The sequence below is a fragment of the Alexandromys fortis genome, unplaced genomic scaffold (genome assembly GCF_014885135.2).
Source record: "Alexandromys fortis isolate MF-2015 unplaced genomic scaffold, M_Fortis_MF-2015_v1.1 scaffold_41, whole genome shotgun sequence".
Lineage (NCBI taxonomy): Eukaryota > Metazoa > Chordata > Mammalia > Rodentia > Cricetidae > Alexandromys > Alexandromys fortis.
Window position 1 is genome coordinate 149,399 of NW_026067923.1, and position 27,997 is coordinate 177,395.

Below are 27,997 nucleotides of genomic sequence, written 5' to 3' on the forward strand. Positions count from 1 at the left end.
TAATTTTTTAAAAAACAGCCTAGATATAAATACCTAAAGAAGCAGCTGACAAATAAGAAACAGCCATAAGCACCTCTGTAAGTGATTAGACATGATCATAAGAACACAAGGAAGTCACTTGGGTGTCCCACTGACAGCTCTGGAGACTGATGTACCCCGTGTGGACAGTCAGTTTTGTCTGGGTTACTGATTTTTGCTTTACCAGCTTGGTTATAATCTCTTTATCTTTTTCTTCAAACCAACAGTTTTAAGTTATATTTTATAACCAGTTCATCACAGAGCCATACTCCTAAAATCCTGCCTTAGTCTGTGGGTTGAGAAAATGAAGGACTATTCCTTTGGATGTAGCCACAGGTGTGTGGCCCATTGTGCACCTCTGAGACCACAATGAACAAGGCAGGGTGGGCAGCACCACCAATGTCTCAGAACAGCTGTCGGCTGCGGGCGGGACATGACCCTTCCGACTCCTGCAAGATATTCCCCCCCCCCATTAACCGTCCTCATGCTGCGTAGCCAACGGGATCCCCTGCGTGAGCGTGGTGTGAGGAGGGTGTGCACGTGTGAGTGTCTGTGTGTGTGTGTGTGTGTGTGTGTGCGCGCGCATGCACGTGTGTGGAAGCCAACGGCCAGTCTTGGTTATGACTCCCCAGGTGCCTGCCATTGCCTTGCTTTAGTCTCTCAGTGGGTGCCAGCATCAGGACAGGCTGGAATTGGGCCCCAGACATCCTCCTGACTCCACCTCCTCATTTCCGGGATTATAGGCATTCTCCACCATGCCTGACCTTTTCTGTGGATACCAGAGGTTGCACTCAAGTCCTTGTGCTTATGAGGCGAGCACTTTACCATGTCCCTAGGGCCTCTAAATAGACTTGTACAAGGAAAACTAATTTTTGTTGCTTTTTCCCTACAAAAACCCACTTTACTCGAGAAGGTGCACAGGAAAAAAACGAAGAGCAGCACCAGGCACATCAGCATTCCTCTGCAGTGACATCATGACCCCCACAGAAGTGAGGTGTGCCTCTTATGATGGGTGTCTTCCAACTGTACAATGGGATTCTGGGCTCCCGTTGGATGAGCTCCCAGTGGCGAACTGGAGCAACGGACACAGCAACTCTCTTACCTCTTTGGCCCAGGCTGGCTTCTCACTGGGACTCATGCCCTCCTTGTAATGGTACAGCGGCTTCTTCTCCAGGGGCCTCTGCTCCTGCCTCTGATGCTGGAGGGACACCAGATAGTCCCGCTCTTGCTTTAGCTGCCTCTGAAGTCTTTCCGCTTGCCTCTGCTCTTCCAGCTGTTTGCGCTTGTATTCCTACCCAGAGCAGGAAGAGCAAAGAGAGCACGTGACCACATGGAACCACATCGCCACGCTGAGCATCAGCAAAGCATGCAGTGGAGACAAGGGGAAACGGGAGAGAAACAGAATTCCAAGAAGGATACAAAGTACCCGCAGATAACCCAGGCCTCGTGTTAGTGTCCACACAGAATATGTCAATACAAACATGACGTATGGCATGCCGGGTTGCCTACAGAGCACCACTCGGAAAGTGACATGTCCCTGGAGAATTTCAACAGGGATGCAGGGTAGTCAGACTGTCATCCCTAGAAAGAGTCATTCACTGCCTGATTTGGTAATTCAGTCATTGACAGATATATGGTAGAGTATACAACCAAATAAACAACCAAATAACCAAATAATCAAACAGCCAAATAAATAACCAGACTTCGCTATCCATTAAATAAAACCTGTACTAACTCAAGCTATTTGTAACTTTATGTTTCAAGTTAAAAAGATGGCATAATGCCACTGAAAAAACAAAAAGGGTACACCAAGAAGCCCATGTGGAGAGCCGTGTAGCAGCAATAGTAGAAGGTCTTCCAGTGGACGCGGCATGAGCAGGAAACAAACTGTTCCCATTGTAAGGGCAGGGCTAACAGCCTGCGAAGGACACATGACTGCAGGGCTGAGCAGGCCCCGTGGCCGAGGTCCATTTGCTGTGATTGTATGCCTGCGTGCTGCAAACGGCTTTCAAAATTACATGGCAATAAACTCGGTGGGTCTTGAATGTAGTCTGAACTTATAATAAGGCTGGATTCATGCTAAAGTTTCACAAGTGGAGGGAGTTAATAAAGCGTGCTAAAGTGTTGAGGACTTAGCAAACTGGGTCAGGAAATTGTATGAGGCCTCTGTAAGATTCCGGGGTCTAGGAGGTTGATTTTTAATCGGCATGTTAGGAGGAGGAAACACAAAGACACATATATACGCAGACACGCACACACTCATATACGCACGCGAGCATGCACGCACTCAGGGTGAACACCAGGCAGGTCTGCTGGTGTGTGACTTTCCCATTACCAGAAGTAGAGCTTGTTCATGCAGGAGCTGCTGCTGTAAGATCTCTAACTGTCTTTGCTCCTCCTCTAACTGTCGCCTGATGTACTCCTGGAGAGGCAGGCAGCAGAGAGTGGGGCAGAACGGAAAGAGGAAAAGAGAGAGAAAGAACCAGTAATTGCATAGGTAACAGGAGCAATGCAGTGAGATGCAGGAGAAGGGAGGGGGAAGCGTACCCGGCACCTCACCGCACAGGAAGAGGAGGCCACAGCAAAGCAAGCCTTCAGTGCAGTCCAGCAGCAGCTGACTGAGAGGGCTCGGCATTTCCCTGTCTCTCTTCGGTTTTAATGAAACTAGCTTTATGTTAAAGCTCGTTAGTAGGCACCTTTCTTACAGACTCCTTGGAATTAACAATGCTATAAAGTTCTGAGGCTCTGTGCCAGCAGCAGGCACAGAACACAAGAGCAAAGTTAGTGTGCTCAGTCTGTACAACAGATCCATCCCATAGCTCGCTGGCTCAGACTGTGATTTTATCCATTAGAGAAGCCACTACCAGGAGTTGAAGAGCAGAAATAAGCCGAGTCGCATGGTTCATCTTCAATGATGGTAGAGTGGACTTGGTTCCATGCTGGGAAGTCAGAAGTTCTAGGGATGTCAGGGGAGGCCCTGACTTAGGTAGGAAGCATGGACACTGTCAAGCTATGCATTTGTCTGTTTGAACAGGTAAAAACTATTGTTTGAGAAAAAGCAAAATCATAGTAGAACAGCCCTTGTAGACTAAGTTCTATGCCCCAGAGAGCTCCCTGGTGCTGCAGTTCCCAGGGGGCACGTTGTGGGTGGGCTTCCCACCTTCCAGTACCTGCTCATGCTCGGCGCGCCTCCTCTCCTCCTCCCTGCGCATCTGCTCTTCATAGTGTCGGCGCTGTTCCCGCTCCTGCTGCTTCCGGAGCTCCTTTTCTCGCCTCTGTTGCTGTGGGTGACAAGCAGACACCATGTTAGTGGTGGGTACTCGTGAGATTGGCATGAGATCTGCCCCAACAGACATGAGCTCCCAAGGACAGATGCCCATGTGCTCCAAGGCTTTTCTTCTCGGGCCACTGGAAGACACATGGACAAGGAGGGGTGATATCAAGAGATTTGGAGTTGTGTAGACCATGTTGTAATTTGCCAGGAATGTGGACTCTCCCCAAGACATATTCTTTCTGTGGCCATTTGGGACTGCCAAAACAGGCTATAAAAGACCAGCCATCTTCGATCTGTCAGACTCTAGAAACCCACTGCATTACATCAATCAATCATTTCACTATCAGACCATACAAAGATTTCAGAGATACAAGGCTCAAATAAATGGAGTGGATATTCAAGGCCACATACGGAGTCTACTGAACTCCCAGACTCCCACCTAGACCACATCCCTGTGGCTCATACTGGGCTGCTTCTGTTTGCTGGAGGATTCATTAGTAAATGCAGACATCACCTCCTTGCTCAGGTAAGACCCCATGCTAAGGGGACACCAACATGACCTCATGTCATCCTCATCTCTTACGACTGCCCTACCCAAGAGCAAATAGTACAATCCACACGGTAAGGGTCTATCTTGTTGAATCTTCAAAATGTCTTTTGAGGTAGGTGTTCTTATCACCAGTTTACATGCAAATACTGTGGCAAGGGAAGAGTGAGTTGTTCAATGTCATGTTACTGTTTAAGGTTTGTCCCAGGAAGTAGCAGAACTTGACTTCAACGCCAGTCATATGCTCCAGGACCTATGCTCAACTATTTTGTAGATGGAGAGACAGAAAGTGTGGGAGACAACCCCCAAATTAACATGACTCATTCTACTTTCAGAAAAGGGGAGGATTTGGGAGAGCTGAGAGCTAAGCTTAGGGGCTGGTGCTTCTGAGGTAGGGATGATGTCATTCCCCACCTCCAGAACACTAGAAACTGTAAGGGCGTGGGAATGGCTTTGGTGACTGTCCTAATAACGGGAGCCGCATGGCTGGTATTTAGCATGAGGGACAGCATCACATGTAAAACAATGTGCTCTCCAGTACTCCTGGTAGCATCAGGATCAGCTGTGGGCCTTTGTGTCAGACTCAGTACTAGCTTGGGTTTCTTTTTCCTCAATTAGGAAGTTCTAAGGAAACAGACCAGGTACCACTAACTCCCTGCGATGTTCCCACAGCATTTCATCGCATGGCAAGGAGGGATGAGATGTTCCAGAGGGAACAGCCTCCATTCTATTGACAAGTCAGTTCTGCAAAACCAGGGGAAAGCCATTCCTCCGTAGCTGTCTGCCGAAGGTCCTCATAGTGCCAAGAAACCTGGGGGAAAGCCTTGCTGCAGTAGTTTTAGCTACGATCTTCCAGTGTATCAGGGTATACTGTGTATCAGTGGCCTCAGAATCTTAGGACAGAAGCTGCCTTAGGAGACTCAGTATCTGTCATTTCTTAACTTGAAAACACATGTCCATCTTGGACTGTGTGTGATGAGGAGCCCCCCGGAGGCCTTTGTGTAGCCAAGTGATGCAGCAGGGCTTGCACTCTGCAAAGGTCCCCAACAACTCTTAGACACTAACAAAGCAGGGTGAGGCCTTCCTGCAGGTCTAGGCGTGAGTCAACAGAGCACCAATGATGTGACAAAGGCAGGCTGGGTACCACTGTGCCTCCTTACTACCAAGGAAGGAGGAGTTGCACAAAGGAAGAAAGATTCCAGCTTTTTGTTCACTCTTAAATGACTTAGGAATTGTCAGCAGGCCAAGGTGAAACAGAGAGGGTCTTGAACCGGAGAGGGGATAGAGCTCTGGGCTATGGAGCATCCCATACAGTGTAACAAAGAGGAGAAGGAAAAACAGGGGTGTGTTGTTTCCAGACAAGCAATTATTCACTTCACAGAGAAAATAATTCAGAGGAACACAAGAGGTAAACTTTGTCCTAGGAGCTGAGTGAATAATTTCAATGGCAGCCCCAGAGCAGAGGTATTTCCAACACTCGACTGATGTGAATTACACCAGCCCTGATATTAAGATAACGAGGTGCACTGATCAGTCTTCTGGCAGCAAATAGCCCTCATTCAGCTAATGTTTCAAGTTAGTTACTCTTATTGGTTTCTTTCTTGAGGAAAAAAAATAACCAAGTCTTTGGAAGATTTAGCTGAATTTTATGTAGAAGATTTGTCCGTTTTCGGTCTGTCTGCCAGGAATCAATACTGTTTTGTAATTACATGCCACTCGGGTTCCCATGCAACGGTACACACAGTATTGGCTGCACCCAAAAAAGGTAGGGCTTCCTAAGTATTCTGCAGCTTCTGAGAAAGACACTCAAAAGTGGCTAATAATTAATAATGATCTCACTCAGATCAGCCACTGGTCACACACAGAGGCACCTGCCAGGGCTTCGGTTCCTGCTGTGAAGCTAGAAAAATAAATTACATCCCCTACATGCCAGAGAAAACTTCTGGCTTCAAGGAGACCCTTACAAAGCCTTTGGGGGCTCTCTCTAAGAGCAGCTCTTAGAAGACAAGGCCAATGCTCAGTTCCTGCTCCATTCCAACCTCTCACATGGGCCCTGACATGTAAAGACGTGTTGTACTAGACACCAGACCTGTTGTTGTGTGCTGGAATCCTAGCTAGTAGTTGAAAGGTTGAGGCAGACAGAATGCCTTGAGTTTAAGGTCAGGGCCAGGGCTGAATAATGAGACCCAGTCTCAAAGAAAAGGTCTTTGGAACTCAACAGAGTAAAATCCTTTGGGGGAAAGGAAGACACTAACACATCATCCTCCTGAAGCATTTTGGTATTTTCTTCTTATCAGTACTACTGACATGTATTACATCACACTTCATATTACTTTTTGTAATTTTGATTAATTTTGTGATCTATATTGAAAGCTATTAGGTGATTCTATTTCAGGTTTTATCGTTTAAAAGGGGTTTATTTACTTAATTTTTATTCATGTACATATCTGAGCCTGAATGAGTTTATATGTACCACACACATGCAGTGCCCTAAGAGGTCAGAAGAGGGTGTTGGATCTCCCTGGAACTGAGGTTACAGGCTGCTGCTAGCCACCCAGTATGGATCCTAGGGATTGGACCATGGCTCTTTGCAATATCACAGAACCCCTTTACCTGCTGAGCCATCTTCCCAGCCCTCCAGCTTCTGCCTTGGCTGCTTCTCACACACATTGTGGCATTACCTATATTTGCTGTACTGATGACCAAAGGGCCTAGGAGTTATCATTTATACCTTCTTGGAGGTATTGCCAAAAGTTGAATTTCTTAAAATTAGAAATCCAGTTGGTTCTTAAGAGAGTTTTAATGTTCTTTTTTTCTGGTTGAGGAGTGAATGCTAGCAACCGCCGTGCATGGCCTCCAGGTTAATACAACCATTGCCGTATTATTTTGGTGTAGGTGTGGCCCCGATGGCATATTTTGTTTTCTGTGGCCATGCACCACGGAAGTGTTACTTTTTGCCTCAGAGAGACAAAATACCTGATACAAGTGACTTGAGGAAGGAAAGGCTTGTCTTGGCTCACGGTGAAGGTACAGCTCATCATGGTGAGGGAGGCATGGAATTAAAAAGTTGAGCCGGCTGGTCCCACTGAGTCAGGAAGCGAAGACGAAAGCAATGCTCAGCTTGTCTTCTCCTTCCTTCTTATTAATCTAGTCTGGACCCTCAGTTCAGCAGATGGGTCACCATCCTTAGCTAAACCTGTCTGGAGACATCCTTGGACATGCCTGGAGGTGACGTGAAACCCAGTCAAGCTGACAAGGAAGTTAGCCATCACGGGATGTTCAAGTCCTCCTCCTGCTGGTCCATTTAGGACGTTCCTAGGTGGATACTGTTTTCTGATCCTCGGCCTGCTGGTCCATTTAGAATGTTCCTAAGTAGATGCTGTTTTCAAGTAAGCTGGGTAGTCAATTTCAGTGAAGAAAGTATCAAAGCTGCCAGTCTTTGTATTTCTTCCAGAGGCTGTCACCACCACCCTCAAACGGACTTCCCACAGGTGTGGGTATACATAGTCATTCCTGGGTATGTCTATTACAGAACATACTCTCTCCTCTCTCATGGGTAGCAGGATCTTTGTTGCGTTTCTTAGGTGCTAGGATGCTCAGAGCCACACGGATGGCCACATCTGCCAGCTGTGCTCACTGAGTATTGTGAGGTAAATACTCGATGAACCAGCCAGGGTTTTGCTTCCAACTCTCCTTTCTCTTCAAGCTCATGTTCCTCTTTAGTTTATTTTCTTATGTGTTATATTTTCTATGTCAACCACTATAAGCTACATTGGGTTCTCTTTTTAGAATGAAGAAAAGTAATAGAGAAAGATAACAAATATTAGGCAACAAGCAGGCCTTGATTTTATGTACATCTTTTCAACATGCCAAATTTCCCATTATATGAGCCCAGGGAAACATCTACATTTGAGAATGTTTCCTAACTGTAATGTTAATGTAGTGGGGTAGAGAGGAGAAATATAGCTTGGAGAAGGAATACCGGGTCAGCCATATCTATCACCACACACAAAACTCAAGTCCAGAGGGATCAAAGACCTCAACAGAGAGCCAACCACACTGAACCTTACAGAAGAGAAAGTGGGAAGTACACTTGAACGCATTGGCATAGAAAAACACTTCCTAAATATAACCCCAGCAGCACAGATGCTGAGAGAAACAATTAGTAAATGGGACCTCCTGAAACTGAGAAGCTTCTGTAAAGCAAAGGACATGGTCAACAAGATAAAACGATAGCCTACAGATTAGGAAAAGACCTTCACCAACCCCACATCAGACAGAGGACTGATCTCCAAAATATACAAAGAACTCAAGAAATTGGTCATCAAAAAAAACAAATAATCCAGTAAAAAATAAAAATGGGATATGGACCTAAATAGAAAACTCTCAACAGAGGACTCTAAAATGGTTGAAAGACACTTAAGAAAATATTCAACATCCTAAGCCATCAGAGAAATGCAAATCAAAACAACTCTGAGATACCATCTGACACCTGTAAGAATGGCCAAGACCAAAAACACTGATGACAACTTATGTTGGAGCGGATACGGGGTAAAGGAAACACTCTTCCATTGCTGGTGGGAGTGCAAACTGATACAGCCCCTTTAGACGTCAGTGTGGCAATTTCTCAGAAAATTAGGAAACAACCTTTATCAAGACCCAGCAATACCACTTTTGGGTATATACCCAAAGGATGCTCAATCGTGCCACAAGGACATGTGCTCAACTTTGTTTGTCATAGCCAGAACCCGGAAACAACCTAAATGCCCCTTCATCAAAGTATGGATAAGGAAAATGTGGTACATTTAAACAATCGATTACTACACATCAGAAAAAAAATAACGACATCTTGAATTTTGCAGGAAAATGGATGGAGCTAGAAAACATCACATTGAGTGAGGTAACCCAGACCCAGAAAGACAATTATCATGTGTACTCACTCACTCATAAGTGTGTTTCAGACATAAAGCAAAGAAAAACAGCCTATGTATGATTCACAATCCCAGAGAACCTAGACAACAATGAGGACCCTAAGAGAGACATACATGGCTCTAATCTACATGGGAAGTAGAAAAAGACAAGAACGCCTGAGTAAATTGGGAGTATGGGGACCATGGGAGAAGGTAAAAGTGGAGGAGGGAGGGAGGGGAGCAAAAAAATGTATAGCTCAATAAAATCAATAAAAAAATTAAAAAAAAACTGGGTCAGAAATATGTTCTCTATAAACATGTAATGGATTAGTCAGTGTTATATGTTGAGTTAGATATCATCACCTAAACTTTTAATGCAGTAGCCCCACACGTCAGAGCAAGGATGTGCTGTGTTACAAAGTAAAAACAAAGATTCGGAAAGAAAGAGATATGCAGAATGCTGGACTGCCCTTGGAAAGTTCCAGAGTGATCTCCTGGAAGTGGCGAGAGGGTTGTCCTCTGGAGGACTGGGAAGCAGCTGCTGTGGGATCATATCCTTCTCCGCAGGAAGTGTCTCAAACCATCCCCTCAGCTCAGGGGCTCTGTGATCAAAGGTGCTTCCAACGAAAGGGCTATCGTGGTCCTTTTTGTTGGCCACACACCACATATGCTCCTTACTTTAACCAGAACTGTTCACCTCAAGCTTCCCGGGAGCTGTACTTGTGATGAAGGCATTGACACATATCTGGAGATTCTGTGTCTGCACAGCATTGGCCCAAGCTGTAGTTTGGGAAAGATCATTTAAAATGAGGGCACTGTGCCTTGCAATTACAGGTGGAGTGCTAAGCATCCTTCCTTCCTTCCTTCCTTCCTTCCTTCCTTCCTTCCTTCCTTCCTTTCTTTCTTTCTTTCTTTCTTTTCTTCTTCTTCTCCTTCTTCTTCTTTTTTTACAGGTAGGGCACAAGAATGATGACGTGGCCTGGCACCTCTGATGTTATAATGCAACAGTGTAATAAAAAGAATGAAATGAATAACAATGCCAAATAATAGGATCAAAGTTCTGTGATCTTTGTACCTCTTGTGGTATCACGTACATTTCTAAGGCTCTTATGCCTATTAACTCATAAAATTTCCTCTTCTTTTGAGACGGATACACCTAAAACTCCATTGCACAGATAAGGCAACCACAGCACCCAGACCAGCATCTTACCGGAGTCTGGACCTTGGTAAGTGGATAGCCAGGGCATATGCTCTGCCTAGTCGTGGCATGTGCATGCACACCAAGTCGAAGATAACTTGTGTTTTTGCCGGCTTTCTCTTCCCTGCCTTGACCCTAGCTTTTTCCCCCTTTTCAGAGTAACAGTGACCAGAGAGCATGGGGAAAAAACTGGACAGGCTAGAAAGAACTTTTCTACATTTGATCCAATCCGTGGCCAGAAGAAAACCTCATCTCTGCTGAAGGGCACTTTTTGTTCAGCAGACAGCCCATAGCTAAGCTCCCCAAGTATCCACGTGCAGGCTGCTCTTTTACGAACAAAGGGGGAAAAGAATGTTCTAGGCTGATTTTTTTTGCCTTGAGCAAGCTTGATGAAGAAATCTAATCCTGTCTCTGCTATGAATGGTAGTCAGTGTGATTATTCATGAGCCCCTTGTTATCTCCAGACCTCAGTTTCCCCAGGAACAGATATTAGGTCTTCCCCAGGCACCACACAGAGGAACCAGAATGCCATAGTGGTCACCCTTAATACACAAGGCTCTGGAGTTCATCATAACTGTCAAGTGCAGAAAAAACCCTTCCATTCCCGCCCTGACATTCCAAAGCCCTCGTGAGAGACCCTGGGACCGATTGCTATGGGAACAAGCGCATTATGAATGAGTTTGTGATGCTGCATTCACAGAGAGGGCCATTCCAGGCTGTCTGTGCTGACACCCAAGGTGCTCTATCAGATCCCCTGTAGAAAGGAGATGTTGAAGGCATTTTAGGTATGTGGCAGAATGTATTTAGATGTAGCAATATCACAAGGGCTGAATCAATAACAAGATAGATTTTCCAATCTTAGGAACTGTTAAAACAGGAATGTGCTGCCACAGCCACGGTTTGCGAGGAGGCAGCGGGCGAGTCCATCTGAGGAACGCTGTCAGAGCCAGTCTTGCTTTTAAAGAACAGTTGGCTGAGCTCATTGTCCAGGTGGTGTCTACTCGGGCTGCTCACTGAAGAAAACCAGTAGAAATGAAAACATTCTCATTTCAATGGCATGTCAACAAATGTGCCAATGAAACCTCTCTGTTGTACATCTACCCAAGGCAAGGCGTAACTAAGGAAACTGTGAAATCCAAGACACATGGACTAGCCATAACAAAAGAGGCTGCGAGAAGACTGGGGATGATGGCGGTCAGGCCTGTGAACCCTGATGCCTTGTTCAGTCAGACTTTTGTTACTAAATCTGCATGCGTGTAACAAAGGCACGCTAGACACACCAAGGGGTATCACCTGTCCTGTCTGACTCTAATCTTGTTTTGTAACATGAAATGCTGTAGGTACCGGATAATAGGCAGTTCTCTGCATTCTGAGAAAGCACAGGAAGGGTGTGAGAAGATAGGTCACATGTCATCAGCATCTCTAACCTCGGCATAGGGTTTAAAATCTTCCCCCCACAGGACTCGGAGGAACTGCACACAAAGTCAGACCTTCTGCTTCAAAATCGAGTTCTCTGGGGACTCGCTGAGTAGTGGGGCACCCTACCCTTCCTTGCTTGTCTTTTGAGACATGGTCTTGTTTAGCCCAGACTGGCCTCAACTATGTATACTATATTACCCTTGATAATTCTGCTTCTTTCTGCTAAGTGCTGAATTACAGGCATATGCCACTTTGCCCAGAGACCACCAGATACTGTTAAGGTACATGCCACCGTGCCCTGCTATCACCAGATACTGTTATGGCACATGCTACCATGCCCCGGGATCACCAGACACTGTTAAAAATGCTTTTAATGAGTTAACTCAATGTCACAAATGATTATTATCCAATTGTATAAATTATAAGCTGATGAAGAAAAATAATCAGGGTTTGCTCAAGATGACTAAGGCAGAAAATGGCAGGGTGGAGGTTGACAGCAAAGCTGACCATGTCCATCTTCAAAATAAGCACTAAGGTTCTGTGTCTCTAATGGCCGAAGCTTATTGCTCAGACCTGACAAGATTTCTCTCTTGTGGCGCTTGCTTACATCTTGGACAAGTCTTCAAATAACCACTCAATGGCAGTGACAAAAGGATTGTACTTAACGATTGTGGTGGTTAGTTTTAAATGTCAACTTGCCGCAACTTAGAGACCACCTGAGAGGGGGCCTCAGGCGAGGGACTGCCTATATGAGATTAACATGTTTCTGGAGGACTGTCTTGTCTTTTGGCTGATGTGGGAAGACCACTCTCTCTAGGCAGCACCATTCCCTGCACAGATGGGCCTGGACTGGGGAGGTGAAGAAGCGTAGCTAAGAATAAGCAACCTAGTCAGTAGGCAGCATGGCTGTGTTTATCTCTTTCTGCTCTTGATTACAGATTTAATTGGGCCAACTGTTTTGAGTTTCTGCTTTTCTTTTTTTCACCTCAATGAAAGTCTGCAGCATGAAGGCAAGCCTCTATTTCCCCCAAGATGCTTTCAGTCAGGTGTTTTATCCGAACGACAAATACAAAACCAAGACAATGACAGAAAAAAAAAATTAGGTAAGATTATCTTTCAAAGGACAGAGCTTCAGAAAGTCCTATGGGTTCCACTGACAAAAACAGACTTCCCGAGGTGGCAGGCGGCCCTACTAAGCAAGGTGCGCCCTAGGTACGCTGCCCCATGCTGAGCAGGCCAGCTCCTTCTGACGGCTGACAGCAGGCAGAAGGTCAAATGATACAAAGAGAAAGGTCACCACAAAGGGGTGATCAGGGAAGGCACATTAGTGAAAATAGAATAAAAACAAATACTCTCTATAAAAATAAAATAAATAATCCTTGGTGACTTGGACTCTCATTGTTCTAGAATACACAAAACATTCGTACACAAATCTTCACCTATTTCTTGCGTCAGGCATAGGATTAAACCTTGTGCCTATGTTTGTCACACAATTCCCACAGTAAGCCTCCGAAGTCAATATGATTTTGCTGAACATACACGTAAGGAAGCCGAGGTTCCGCAAGGTTAAGTAAACTTCCCAAGACCACAGAATTGGATTACACCCGGCTTCCAGGCGTACAGAGTGGTGTAGTTTACTCCCATCCCCGCCTACCAGACTGTTTTTCCTTCCCACCACATTCTGAAGGGGCAGGGAAAGGTGCTTGCCTTCTACACGTTTATTTCAGTACACCCAAGGTTTCACCGTGTGCAGGAAGAAGTGCAAACGCTGGAAAATTCCTCTGGCTTTTATTCAGAGCAGCAACAGTTACTGCCCCCGGAACTTGGCGCATTGGCAATATGCTCGAGGTTTCTGGGAACTACTGGGTTAATAGCTGCACAAGATGCTATCGCTGCCCTGAGTGTTAGAAGCGAGGAAACTGAGGCAAAGGGAAGCTAAAGAATGTCCTCAGTCACACCATTAAGAAGGAAAGCAGGTATCCTGGCCTTGGCACATGAGGATCCGGGGCTGAATCGTTTGTGTTTTGCCTTTGAGATAGGGTCTTGAAATGCATTGTGAGCTGACCTTGAACTCATAGCAATCCTCCTGCCTCTGACTGCCAAGTACTGAGATGAGAGGTGAGGGCCAACACATTTGGTTCCTTTAGTTAATGCTGCTGATTGAAATACTACATCCTTCTCAATAGCCTTCTACTTCATTGTCTGAAGGGGAGTGACGCCTGCGTAGTGAGTGTGTGAGTGTGTGTTTGTCATTGTGCTGTGGTGCATGGGGGAGGGTCAAAGGTCATTGTGGGAGCTGGTTCTTTCCATTTGGGCTCTAGGGAGCAAGATTGGGTAATTAGGCTTTGAAGCAAGGCATTTTCCTACTGATACGGCAGGAAGGTCCAGCACAGAGAGACTCTTAAAGAGGAATGTAGCTTCCCTTCTCTACATTGGGAAGAAACTAGATTCTAAGAACAGCTGCTTGTCTCAGTGTCTCCTCTAAATGTGGGTTCCAGCCACACAGCTGCTGTGAACCTGGGCTCTGATCCTGACAGAAAAGTGAACACTATGAGCAGACATGAGCACAGGCAGGCAGAGAATGAAGGAACACCGAAATATGAAGTTTTCCCAAACCTAAGCATCAGGTGAATCTCCTTGCAGACGGGATGTGTCTTTGAGGAGATCTGTCCCCCTGATGGCCATATCTAAGTCTCCATTTCCCTGGTTTGTCTTCAGGACGACGTCAATGGGGATAGCAAGCTTGGTCACTCACACGATGCAGGGTAGAGGACGGGCTAACAGCAACAGCTCCTAGGGTTAGCTTGATCCAGTCTGTGACTTAACAATATTCCAATTGAAAGGAGTTATAAAATACTCCTAGCAAGTTGAAATACATCACTGTTCTTATTCCAAAATTCTTATGCAAGATCAATCAACCCCAGAGACCTGATCTAAACTCATTACTCTGTTATCAAAGCAGGGTCTCAGCCCCTCCAAAGGCCATTCGACTCTGGTGCAGAGTGCCATGGGTAGGGATTGTTCCAGCTGAGCAATAAAATTCGTACTGAGTCAGAAAAAACTAGGAGAGGATCCCTCTACAGCTTTGCCACCAGTAAGGAACTGACTCATTTTGGCTGAGTTTCAGCAAGCTCCTGGAACTAACTTACACATTTTACTGCAACAACCGGTCAAAACTGGACTGCTCCCCACTATTTAATCAGCTACAGGCCATGCCCTTTTTCTAAGTAATCTATGACTACATTCAGCTATAGTCAAAGTCCTTCTGAGAATTACCCGTACTCATTAGATCCTAACCATATCCACACAGGCACATGGCCAAAGCAGAATGCCTACAAAGCATCCCTTAGGGACTCTTGGTGACATCTGAGGTCACCAAGTACAAGAGCTCCAGTCTACCATTCCTGTGATACCTACAAAGTAGGCAGCTGGGAGACCTTTATTCTGGAATTGGGAATATATTTCCCAATTCCAGTTCTCAAACAGAACTGCAGACTTCCACAGTTTCTATGTGCCCATGCAGCCCGAGGTCACAAGTGTTTGCCACAGGTTAGGATAGCAGATAAGGACAGGGACACAGGAGGGGACTGTTTGGTGGCAAGGATTGTTGATATGCAGGTTCAATACTTACAGTCAATCATTAGGTCACAATTTGATTTCTTCTCTTAAGCTATAGCATTTAATATTATGAGACAAAGTTGACATCTACAGAGTTTATTCTTGACAACACCACAAAAGAGTCAGAAAAAAATCACACAAAAATTGAATGTTTTAAGTAAGTTGCTTGGGCCACGGTCATAGCAATTCCGGGCTGCATGTGGCCTCATGTACCTGTCTGTGGGTTGCTGGTTGAATATATCTAGGGCAAGATAAAGGTCCAAAAGGACAGAGATAAAGCCAGTGTAACAGACCAAATCCACGTGCTCCCAAATCTTCTGAGAAGCCCAGTTCAAACTGCCTACCACACAGCAGAGGGTTCACGCCCTCATGCTTCCAGATCCCTTCCATTCGGGCTGGGACCTCAGGGTGGGTCCCTCTGGGCACAGTGCCTTATTCACACCCATGGAAGAGGCTCCTGTAACTGCCGCCGAAAAGGAGGCCTTTCAGTAGCTCTGGCTTGGTGTGTGAAGGAGAACCTAGCTCAAAGCTGGAGGCCTCCTGAGTACAGCTGCTTTGCCATGGTTCAGAGAGTATCAGCTGTGAGAGCAAAATACCATAGAGATACAGGACAGCGCTAGGATATAAAGAACAGCAACTTGAAACATAGACTCTGTAGCCAAGTACCTGAACTTGAAACATGACTTCATCTTGAGCTACCATCAGGGAAGACTTTATACTTGATGTGGGATTCCCCTCTGCATGCTGTGAATATGGTTTATTACCACTGGCTAATAAAGAAGCTGCTTTGGCATATGGCAGGGCAGAATATAGCTAGGTGGGAAGTCCAAACAAAGATACAGGGAGAAAGAAGGCAGAGACAGAGACACCATGTAGTTGCCGAAGGAGGCAGATGCCATGAGGCAGCTCAAGAGGTAACAAATCACAAGCCTCGTGGTAAAACATAAATTAATAGACATGGGTTCACTTAAGATATAAGAGTTAGTTACTAAGAAGACTGAGCTAATAGGCCAAACAGTGCTATAATTAATATAGTTTCTGTGTGATTATTTGGGTCCAGGTGGCTGGGAAATGAATGAGCAGTCTCTGCTTACACGTACTGACTAAGCACCTGAGTCCGACAGCCGAGAGCTCAGGTGTCAAACAAACCAACTGGGTTTGGAGAACAAGCTCAGTGAGTAAAGTGCTTGCTCTATAAGAAAGAGGACCTGAGTTCAATCCCCAGAACACACATAAAAATGCTGGACATCCTGGTACATATTTTTAAAGCCAGCACTGGGCAGGTGGAGGCAGGAAGGTCCCTGGGGCTTCCTGGCCGGTCAGCCTAGGCTACTCAGCAAGTTTCAGACAGTGAGAAAACCCATCACCAGAAAAAATGATGGGCCAAGCCTGATGAGTACCACTTGAGGTTCTGTCCTGACCTGTAATACATATACACACAAGGACGTGCACACTCCCATGTAAACATCCACATGAATATTAACACATACACAGACACACAAACATTTTAAAAATGCACAAGGCCACACATCTGCTCTTCACAAGGTCAGAATCTTGCAAATTTTACATGCTTATGAGCTTGGTAGTGTGGATCTTCTAGGGCTACATACAAGGTGAGCGTCTTTGGTCTGCAACCAAGAACAAACCAGTAACCAGATGGAGCTTAAGTAGTGGAGACTGTGATACCCCCGGGAAGCGGGAACCTGGGACATGCTCCACCAAGAAAAGCAGGACAGAGGACAGATGATATTCAGTTCAGCAGAGGGTTTGGTCCACCCAGAAGGAGCAGGTCTTAAGTCTAAGGAGCAGAGTCTATGGTATTCCAAAGGTCTGAGAGATTAAAGGAAACTGTGACCCTTGGCTGGAGGCCAGTGTAAGAGCTGCCTGGGCAGCTTGCAGGCAGTGAGAGCTCAGCCCAGCTACCAGAATCTAAGACTCTGTGTCTGCACCCTGGGAGCAACCAGAGGTCACTTCTACACCTTACAGGTACACTTGGCTACCCTCCACCACAGGGCCTCCACCCACCACACTCTGAACAGAAGAAAGCAGGGACTTTATATATCTTCTGGGGTGGGGATCTTTTACAGGAGTGTCTGAAACTTACATGCAGATTGGAGAGCATATTATGCCCTGATGACAGTGGTCTCAAAGTCCACTTCTGAGGATTATAGCTCAGGTTCCAGTTCATACCTGTCTCAGGCACACCCCGGACACAGGGATCTGAGAGACCAGCGTGCAGCCTTGCTCTGCAGCTACTGGCCTTTCTGTTTTCCATCTCTTTTCTGTTTAATTTTACACACTTAAAAGCATGCACACAGAATAATGGCTTTTGCCACAGCATTTTATATACATATCTCACGGATTTTGCTCACATTCAGTCCTCATTGTCTCCTGTCAAATGTTGTGTGGGCGGTGCTTCCCAATCTCTGAGACCATCACTCAGTCACTTGATAAATAAAGGTGGAAATCTCAGACATCTCATAGCATGGACAGAGGAAGGAAAATGGAAAAACAAGCAGGAATTCACGAGAGAAAATGATGTGTGGGATTCCACACACAAGCACTTTCCTGCCGGGGAGCTTGTACAAAGTCACCCAGTCAACAAATCACTCTACATGTAGAGGGTTACTGTTGTTGAAGGTCTGAAAACAATGTCTGAGGCTTGACAGGGTTGCCAGGATTTACTGGAGAGTAACCCTGAAGCCCTGAAGTCCTCCTAGACGTAAATGAGGGAACCTGAACCATGATGGGTTGTTAAATGTGATCCGATCAGGCAGCCCCGGCCCTCTCAACTCTGTAGCAAGCCATTTTCAAAAGCAAAACAAGGGAGCCCATGAGCAGGGAGCAGACTGGAATAGGGAGACCCCTAACATTACCACCCTCCTCCCACACAGTTAGGGACCCTCTCATTCGCCTCCCAATTTCCCCAATGACTACGGGTGAGACCCTTGTGTGGCATGTAACCTCCAAGAGACCCTGGTCAGTGATGAGGTTTCCTGTGCAGACGACAGTAACATCGGCTGCTGAAAGCAGTTCTTGCCTGCCAGCTGCAGGAAGGGTGCATGAGGAACACGGCTCCCAGTGCCAGAAGAGAATTAAGACGCTTTTAAAAGGGTCTGTTTTTACTTATTTGGCGTTTGCTTACCTGCCCACCAACCGTGGTGTAGTTAGTTAGTGGTTTAGTTAGTTTCGTTTGCCTTCATCCTTAGCTCAGTAATTTTCATGTTAATTTACTCATTCCACAAATATTCCTGAGGTATCTAATATATGTTACATGCTATTTAGTTAGGCACTAAAGAAGGCCAGGGGAGAAAAGACGCCCATGTCCATTCCAATGAAGAACTTGACTTGTATATAGGATGTCTGAAGTTGGTAAGAGCCCTGTCAATAGAGATAAGCAATAGAACATTCCAGCAAGAAGAGAGATGGTGTCTTAATAAGATGGTCAAGAAAAGACTAAGAGGCATAGATGGATGGAGGGGTGAAGTCATGACCCTATTCTGAAAGTGAGGGAAGTGTTTTTTGTAAGATGTGGTCAAAAAGCATGTGCACCGGCCAGGTGGTGCCAAGCCCGAGGCGGCAGTGGTGGCCCTGGTGGTACGCACCTCCTCCAGCCTCCGCCTCTGTTCCTTCTGCTCCTCGATGCGCTTCTGGCGCTCAGCCAGCAGCTGCCGCTTGTGTTCTTCATTCTCGCGCTGCTGCTGTTCCAGCTGTTGCCGCCGCAGGGCCTCTGAGCGCTCCTTGTTGGCCAATTGCAGTCTCAGGAAGTCTCGCCGCAGTGTTGACTCCCCTGGCAGGTTCAGAATGGAGCTGTGGACAGAAAAGAACACGGGAAGGCCTCATGTGATGAGGGTCATCACAACTGTGGGTCCTGGGGGAGGATGTGGGCGAACAGGCTTTGCTCCTGTTTCAAGATGACTATTCCATACATATACTATCTCTCTCCCTAAAGGAATATCACATCCTTCTCTAGGACTGTCCACACTACTCTCTGCACAGTGCATGGCAAGGATGTGCTTCATAACACTCTAATGAGTGTGCAAGCCCCAAGCCATAGGCAAGCTTATCCCTACATATAAGATATATAGATATACAGATATCAGGGGCTATGGAGATGGATCAATGGTTAAAGAGATTGCTACAGCAGCATGAGCCTGAGTTATTATTCCCAGAGCCCCCAAAGAAAGCTGGGTCCAATAGCACATGTGTCTGTAATACTGTAATACTGCCTTCCTTTGGGAAGATGCAAGGCAGAGGATTCCAGAAGTTTGGAGGCCAGCTAGCCTGGTGTGCATAGCAGCTTACAATGAGACACTCTGTCTCCAAGATGGTGGAAGGAAAGACCCATGTCAGAGGTTGTTCTCTGACAGCTAGGCACATGCATCCTGTGCACACATGCATGCATGCACATACAATGCAGCACAACCCAAACACAAGTGCATGTACATACACACACACACACACACACACACACACACAAAGAAAGAGAGCAATAGAGTAAGAGGGGCCTTACTCAATTCCTAGGAGCAAAAGCTCTCATATGCACCTCCTTGACAGCTTATCCCAAGGCCCAATAGGCAGAGGTCACGCTGCTTAGGGGAAGATGCAATGCACCAGGAGAACCAATGTTTAAGATAAGGTTGAAAGCTTGGCCTACTGTGCAAGCCCCAGGGCAATAGGTTGCAAGTTTGTGCAGTCCACTATGCCCAGGGCTTGTCTCAATACACCTCTGTTGAAGGGAATGGTTCTTGTCACAAAGTGTAGGCTGAGGACTGTACTTGAGGAGACTGAGTTCTAGGTTATGTTTAACATAGTAGGTTTAAGTGTACATGGGCTCACATGCATGTGCATGTCTGTGTATCTGTGTGTGTGTGTGTGCACACGCACGCGCGCAGGGAGAGAGAGAGAGAGAGAGAGAGAGAGAGAGAGAGAGAGAGAGAGAGAATAAAGTGAAGCATTAATATTGGTGGTCCCAGACTTCCCAGTGCTAATCTAACTGAAAGCTACTATCTCTGGTTCTTCATGGGCATCTATCAGGGCAATGGAGGAGGATGGCTCCCATAGGTTTATTTAAACCAAGCACATTGAATCAGTGGTTTCCACTGTGGGTCACAACACCTTTGGAGGTGAAATGACCCTTTCATAGGGGTTACATATTAGGTATACTGCATTTCAGAATTTACATTTATAACAGTAGCAAAATTACAGTTATGAAGTAGCAACAAAAATAACTTTATGGTTGGGGCTCATCGCAACATGAGGGGCTGTATAAAGGGTCACAAGATAAGGAAGGCTGAGAACCACTGACTTGAATTTTAGTAAAAAGTTTTCTACCTAAAATAAACTCATAATTCTGTGTCACAGGTACCAGGACAGGGTGTAGGGAGATCGCACCAGCCAGATATTCAGTAGAAAACAGAAATGCGGGTTGGAGCTCAGAGGATAGAGTTCTGAACATCAGCCCATTTCCATTCTGTGTGTCCAACTGGACTACTGTGGTCTATTGTGAAATCCAAGCTTTCACAAATCTGCCTCACTTTATAAGTGGCCAACACTATGAGCATCACAATGATGGATCCTGGCTAGTCTCCAAAAGGGGGTAGGCATGAGGTAACCCAAAACACCATAGCTTGGGGTGTGGAGGTAGCAAGTGCTCATCACACAAACTCATAAAATGAGTGAATACACATAAAATGCTGAGTGTGCATTTGTGACCCCAGTGCTGGGGAGAGGCAGGCAAGTGGATTCCTGAGGTTCATTTGCCAGAGAGCTTGGCCTACTGTGCAAGCCCCAGGGCAATAGGTTACCTTGTCTCTATAAACAAGGTTATTTCTGGAGGATGGTACCCTTGGTTGAGATGTTTACCCCACTCATAACTATATACACATGTGCACTGACATGAACATCCCTCCTCTACAAAAACCCCACAGCCACTCACTAATGTCCTAGGCATATGATGACCAGAACACCTGACAGACTGTACTGAAATATCAAAAATTAAGGTGCCAGGAGATTTCTCCACACATGTGCAACAGCAAAGGGTCTGAACCCTCAAAAGATCTCAGCTTCAGTATAATTCTTTACATTATGGTTTTGACACCCCTTCAATGGGGTTTTCTAGAGGATTTCAGGGAGAAATACTGAGAAGGAAGACTTGGCCTACCGTGATTGGAGAATAAAAAAGTCTCACTTTGCCCCGTGAATATACCATCTCCCTCATAGATATTCCTAAGAAATTCCTTAAAATCCACAAGATAGACCCCACAGTGCTGCCATCCTTTGGGACAGCCCACTCCAAACTCTCCTCAGATTGTTCACTTTGTCTTGTGGTGTAAACTTCCGTTAGAACTGTTCCTCTACAGAATTCCTTCCTCTGAGAAGAATCCAGAAAACCCCTATAACAGATAAACACATTTTCTTTCTACAGTTGCTTTCTTGTGAGAAAGAGGGACAGGCAAATTATCAGAAATAAAATAGAAAATATTCATAGAGAATACAGAAATGATGGTTTATAGGTGCGGTGGTTGAAAGAATATGGCCCTGTAATGGGGGAGGCACTAAAGGGAGGTGTGACCTTGCTGGAGTAGGTGTGGTCTTATTGGAGGAAGTGTGTCACTGTAGGGACTTTGAGGTCTCCTATGCTCAAACTACACCCAGTGAGACAGACCACTTCCTGTTGATATGCAAGATGTAGGACTCTCAGCTCCTGCTCCAGCACCATGTTTGCCTGCATGCTAACATGCCTCATCATGATGAAAATGGACTAAACCTCTGAAACTGCAAGCCACCCCAAATCAATGCTTTCTCCTTTAGAAGAGTTGTTATGATCATGGTGTCTCTTCACAGCAATAGAAACCCTAACTAAGACAGAAGGATTAAACTTTACAGTGGCCAGGAGCTGAAATAAGGATCAGAAAGCCCACTCCAGGGAGGTGAGAGGTGATGGAGAAAAAGGCTGCTCCAGGCAGAAGGGCAAGCAAATTTAGACTTTGATGGAAACAGGCTGGTCTTGTCCTAGAACTGGTCTCTGGTCTTTCCCTTTCCTCCAGAGGCAGAAGCAACGAGAAGGAGTGTGGAGCAAGAGTGAGCAGAGACAGACCATCAAGGACACAGGTGGACGTGGGAGCCATGCCTACAAAGGCTGTCGGCTGAGTTGTAACACTGGCTTCCAAGTGGACTGTAGTCTGCATGGACAGGAGAGCAAAGCTAGCCATGTTTCCTGGTGGAGGCTTGACCCAGCAGGGAGCAGTGGGATAAACCTCAACACGAAGTCTGTGGAAAGATCTAATGTGCAGGGTGAGGAATGGCTTGCATTTTCATTTGGTCTGCTGGTGACAGTGATGACAAGAGGAATGAGAGTTTCGGGATGCAGGGCAGGTTGTTGGCAGTAGACAAGTGTCTCAGGTTGGTTTTGGTGAGCTGTTAGAATCTGTGCCAGATATTGCCAAAGGGAAGGTCAAGAGCTTCCCTGAGAGCACACGTTGGGCAGTTTGGGAGTCTCCTGGGAACCCCTCTACAACTTAGTGTCTGTGTAAAACTCTAAAGCAACTTCCAAACACTGGTGCTTGTACACATAAGCCAAATGCTGTGAACAAAGCTGATGAGGTTGGGGACCCAATGCCACACGCAGACAAGGATGCCCCACTAATCTCAGCTGATGCTGAACTAATACCAGAAGACTGCAGTTATATTAATGACTCAGTTGCTAACTCTGTGTATGACCTGGTGATACTCCTGAGCTATTTATTGCCTCATGTCTAAAATGTGAAAACCATCAGCTTTCTCTACGATTTAGGATTTCAAGATGACTAGTTAGACTCATTCAAAAAATGGGACTTGGTGCATAATCTTCCCCATGATATAACAACATGTTATAATTATAGCTGGTGGCTCACCAAGTGACCCCTGACACACTGAAAGTCCTGGGAAGCTTGGATCTCTCAGATATTCAAAGAACAGCATCAGCCTGACACAGCCATCTGGACTGGAGGTCAAGTGTGGCTTCTCTGACAGCAGGGAATAGGGCCCGTGGCGCTAAAGAATGGTTCATTTTGTATGGCACAGTTTGATGGCCATTGTCTTTATGCATCTCAAGTGGGGGCAGCTAACATGTTCTGATGGAAGAAAAGTATTCTCCTTCGGTCTTTAGCCTTGAGAAATCCTGTGGCAGATGAGAGAGAAAAACTAACGGCCTTGTGAGCTCAGTCCCAACCTCTCAGGGTGGCTTAACAAGAACCGAGCTTGTCAGGTTCAAGTTGGGTTAGGACAGGAGGAGGTCTCACCTTCCCAATGCTGCAACCCTAATACAGCTTGCTCCTCACGTGGCGCTGACTCCCAGTCATAAAATCATTTCTTTGCTGTTTCATAACTGTAATTTTGCTACTGGTATAAATTGAAGTGTAAATATTTGATATGTATGATATTTGATACGTGACCACCAAAGGGGTCGCGACCCACGGGTGGAGAATTGCTGACATCAAAAGACAACAAGAAGCTGGAACAACATTGTCATTCAGTAAAGCATTTCCATGCAATGTGGGGACCTCATTAAATAGCTGGCTGTGGTGGCAATTGTTCACAATCTCAGTGCTGGAAGGGGAGACCACAGGATCCCAAAAGCTCACTGGGCAGTTGGCCTAGCCTAGCCCGTGAGCCAGGCCACGGGAGCCCTTGTTCAAAACACAAAGCTGAGCTCCATGGGACTGTGTTAGATTGTTGCCTCATTTTACTTTGTTTAAGCATTTTTGCCTTCCTGGCCTTTAGCTTGTATATTATGTTTTGATTTTGTGCTTTTATGGTTTTTTTTGCTTTGATTTGTTTTTGTATTTCTTGAGCTCTTTTCTTTTTGATATTTTTTTGGGTCATTGTCTTATTTGCCTGTTTTCTAAAGAGAGAAAGAGAAAGAAAGAGCATGGAGTTGGGTGGATGAAGAGGATCTGGAAGGAGGTGGGTGAGGGAAACTATCAGAATGTAACATGAAATAAGTCATTTCATATATGTATATATATGTGTGTGTGTGTATTGAAAAGAATATAACATATGAAAAAATCATTTATATATATACATATGCATATATTTCACATATATACAAAAACAAGATAATGCTTGATGAATGATAGCTGAGGTTGTCCTTTAAAGTCTATGCTGGCTAATTTTTGTCAACCTGATACAAGTTAGGGTCACCTGGGAGGAGCGAACCTTAGCTGAAGAATTGGCATTATCAGACTGACCACTAGGCGTGCCTGTGGGGGATTAGGGCCCAGTGTGGGCAGGTGGTCCTAGGTTGTGTAAGAAAGCAGACTGAGCAAGCCACGGGGAACAAGCCAGTAACCAACATTTCTCCATGGTCTCTGCTTCAGTCCCTGCTTTGACGTCTCTCCATGATGAACTACAATCTGCATTCCAGAATAAACCCTTTCCTCCCCAAGTTGCTTTTGGTCAGTGTTTTAACACAGCAACTATACAGCAGGCTAGGATTGTCTCCACATGTAGCCGCATATGCTCCCCTCACACATCAACATGCACAGGGGAGGAAAGGAGGGAAGAATGGAGGGAGGGAGGGAAGGAAAGAGGGAGGCAGGCAGGAAGAAAGGAAAGAAGGAAGGAAGGAAGGAAGGAAGGAAGGAAGGAAGGAAGGAAGGAAGAAGAGGAAAAACGCTGTCTCTAGCTTATTTCGGCAGCGTGGTCCCTCGGCAGAACAGAACACTGTCAGTGAGGAAGCACCTGCTCCTTACGCTGCAATCCGAGGGCTAGACACCCCGGAGGCCATAGGCCCGTCATTCCCAACGACCTTTCTGCTTGTTCATTTTCTCCACAATTACCAGTGCATGGTCCATGGGGTGCACAGAGCAGCTGCCCTTGGAACACTTTCACTACAGGGAACCCCAGCGCCATGAGCACACCAGCCTCAGTTACCCATAAATACAGATGGAAGGAATGGGGCTCAAAACCAAGCAAGCCTCCAAATGTGGAGACAGCGACATTAAAGAGCACTGGGTTCCAGGGGACAACAGGAATGGTGGGGATGTTTCCACCAGGGTTCACCTCTGGAGGACAGTTTGATCTTCTAGAATCACCTCCTCCAGCCGTGGTTCATGTGAAATACCAGGACACACGTCAGTAGCCATGGCCACCTGAAAGGCTTCCAAGAGGGATGACAGAAGCTGAACGACTCTAATCTGGAAATGTCACTTAGCTCTCTCCAAAGTCACAATTTTAAACACTTTCAGCACTGTGCTAGCCAAGAAATTGCTTCCTTCCTATTCCATATTTACATGTACGAGGAAACAAGGTCAAGAATACAGGCCATTCCTCTTGGTGGATAAGATAAAGAATATGCTGATTTCTGCATTGTAAGAGTCTGCCTAGGGAAAATTTCACACATTAATGAGTATTGTAGGGTGATACATTAACTCCTGGTGCGTTCCTTCAGACAAGAGCAATAAATCCAAAGGAGAGTGTGATTTGAGCAAGCCCGCTCCAGACGGGTCATCAGAAGGCCTAACCTTCCTCATACCTGGGTTCCCCGGAGTCGTTCTCTTCCTCTTCCTCCTCACTTCCACTGTATTCATACTCAGTCTCATCTGGAGAGAGAGCACAGAGGGTTAGTATAGAAGATGGTGCTGGTGCTCAGAACAAACCACCCCTGCTTCATCAGCGTCCAGGAGCCGCAGCACTGTGTCAATGGACGGCATCTGTAGCCCCAATCCCATGAGATGGTGGAGCTGAAATACATGACTCACCTGTCTGTGACAGGGGTGGCATGAGCTAGCATAGGAGAATACACACACAAAAGCATGTATAATGGGTTCTACTTGGTAGCAACACATGATCTCAACACTAATCTATACTAAAAGCTTACAACATGGGGAGTGCAGGGAGTCCTAAATTTAATCCCACTCCTGTTGTTTTTTTTTAAAGAATAGGTAAATGTGGTTGATTCACTAGGAACATTCATTTAATTTAGTAACATAATAAACAACTTAATGTATAATAATAGGATTGAATATTTGCTTTAAACATTATCAGTATACAATGAGAAAGACTCAAGCAGGAATACAAGACCGTCATTTCCATGGCTATAAAAACAGGAAACGAATGTTCTGGTGGGCATCTCATATGTGAGCAATTAGAGTTAAATGTTTCAGATTTGTTCTCTCATTTACTTACAATAACAGTCCTCTAAAATAAGGGAGGTAGTCAGATTGCAAACTTACAACATCTTTATATTAATAAAAGGTCCATCTGGGATGTATATTTAGAAAATATTGAAATGGTTCAATGTGAAAACCAAAGTCTCCCCTAACACATTCCATCCCATGCAGAAGCACACACAAGGCAATGGGAAGTGAGATTGGGGAGCAGCTGTCTCCCCTTGCTCAGAATGGAGGATGGGAGTAGTGAGCACTGAGGAGGTGCTGAGCTGGCAGGACAGGAAAATGACATTGTGAACGATGTGTCCCCACTGAGGCTGTCCCTAACTAGCATTGTAGGCTCAAGGAACAGCGAGTCCTGAGAAGGCAGGTGTCTGGATGTGGGAAAGCAGATTGTGAAATCAAGGCCACCGGGATACAGTGACTCCCGGTGCTGTGCTCAGTACTTCTCTATAGGTGTGAGAAGCCCTTGGAGAAGCGTTGAAGTGAAACAAGAAGCCACAGGACTGTCACTTCTTTGTGGGTTATTAATTATTAGCCCGAAGACATTCAACAGGACTGAAACTGCAATTTTGCTATATTTCCATTAGGAGGCAGTATTTAGAAGAAAATCAGATTGGCTAAAATTCTATGCAGATATCAGAGAATGAAGGAAAGGGAAATGGGATGAGTTTGTGTGTACTGTATAAATGTCAAGCAAGTCTCACACATGAGGTGAGCAGCAAGTTCTCAGGCTGCCTGTTTTTAAAGAATGTTTTCACCAAACGTAAAGAACCTGCAATCGAATGTCTGTACCTCATATTGAAAAAGTGAGTTCTCACAATGGAAAAGCAGTGTTTGGTTTTCCCGAATGAAGGAAGCTCTAGTGAACAAAGAAGCACACGGTCACACCAATCTCATCTGTTCTCTAATGTAAACCTTTAACTTGCCCGTCTTTCCGATTTTAACATTTTTTTCAGGTTTGAGCTGGATTCCCTTTGCACTATAGGTCATATACAGCAGAAAAATAAAACTCTTCAGTTCTACCAAAAGCTAGTCATAAAGAGATCTAATGGAAAGGTTAAAAAAAATGAAAAGGAGATTTGAGCTGGAGAGGTGGCTCAGCAGTTAAGACCACCTTCTGGAGGACCAGGATTGATTCCCAGCACACATGGTGTCTCACAACCATCTAGAACTCCTGTTCCACCGGATCTGATGCTTGCTTCTAGATTCTGTGGATACTATACATCTGGAACTCCTGTTCCACAGGATCTGATGCCCTCTTCTAGACTCTGTGGATACTATACATCTGGAACTCCTGTTCCACAGGATCTGATGCTTGCTTCTAGACTCTGTGGATACTATACATCTGGAACTCCTGTTCCACAGGATCTGATACCCTCTTCTAGACTCTGTGGGTACTATACATCTGGAACTCATGTTCCATGGCATCTGATGCCCTCTTCTAGACTCTGTGGTACCATAAACATAAGGAGTATACATATGTACATAAAGGCAGAACACTCATACATACAAATTAAACAAATATTATTATTATTATTATTAATGTGAGAGGGCCTGAAGAGATGTCTCAACAAATAAGAGCATGTGCTGCTCTTGCAGAGGACCTGGGTTTGATTCTCATCTACATTGGAGGGCTCACAACCACCTGCAACTCCAGTTCCAGGGGAATCTGATGCCCTCTTCAGGCCACCAAGGGCACTGCATGCAGATGGCACTCACAAATTCATGCAGGCAAAGAAAAACATATATAAACCACCTGGAAATTGGAAACAGACAAGATCGCCTGAAGAAATTGGAAGCATCGGGGGCAGGGGAGAAGAGAGGGTAGAAGGAGAAGAGGAGGGGAGAAGGGAAAGG

The 27,997-nt window shown here is 45.6% G+C and overlaps 1 protein-coding gene across 4 annotated transcripts in view; it reads right to left on the minus strand.

Annotated features, from left to right (window-relative positions):
- Tnik (TRAF2 and NCK interacting kinase) overlaps positions 1-27,997 on the minus strand; it is a 406,558-nt gene that overhangs the window by 73,028 nt on the left and 305,533 nt on the right. For all 4 annotated transcript variants that reach the window (XM_050142093.1, XM_050142094.1, XM_050142096.1 and 1 more), the window contains 4 exons: positions 25,501-25,567; positions 18,590-18,794; positions 3,189-3,299; positions 1,121-1,309 (listed from right to left, as the gene is read on the minus strand). In XM_050142093.1, the coding sequence (XP_049998050.1) occupies positions 1,121-1,309; positions 3,189-3,299; positions 18,590-18,794; positions 25,501-25,567 (572 nt within the window). The remainder of the gene's footprint in view (positions 1-1,120; positions 1,310-3,188; positions 3,300-18,589; positions 18,795-25,500; positions 25,568-27,997) is intronic.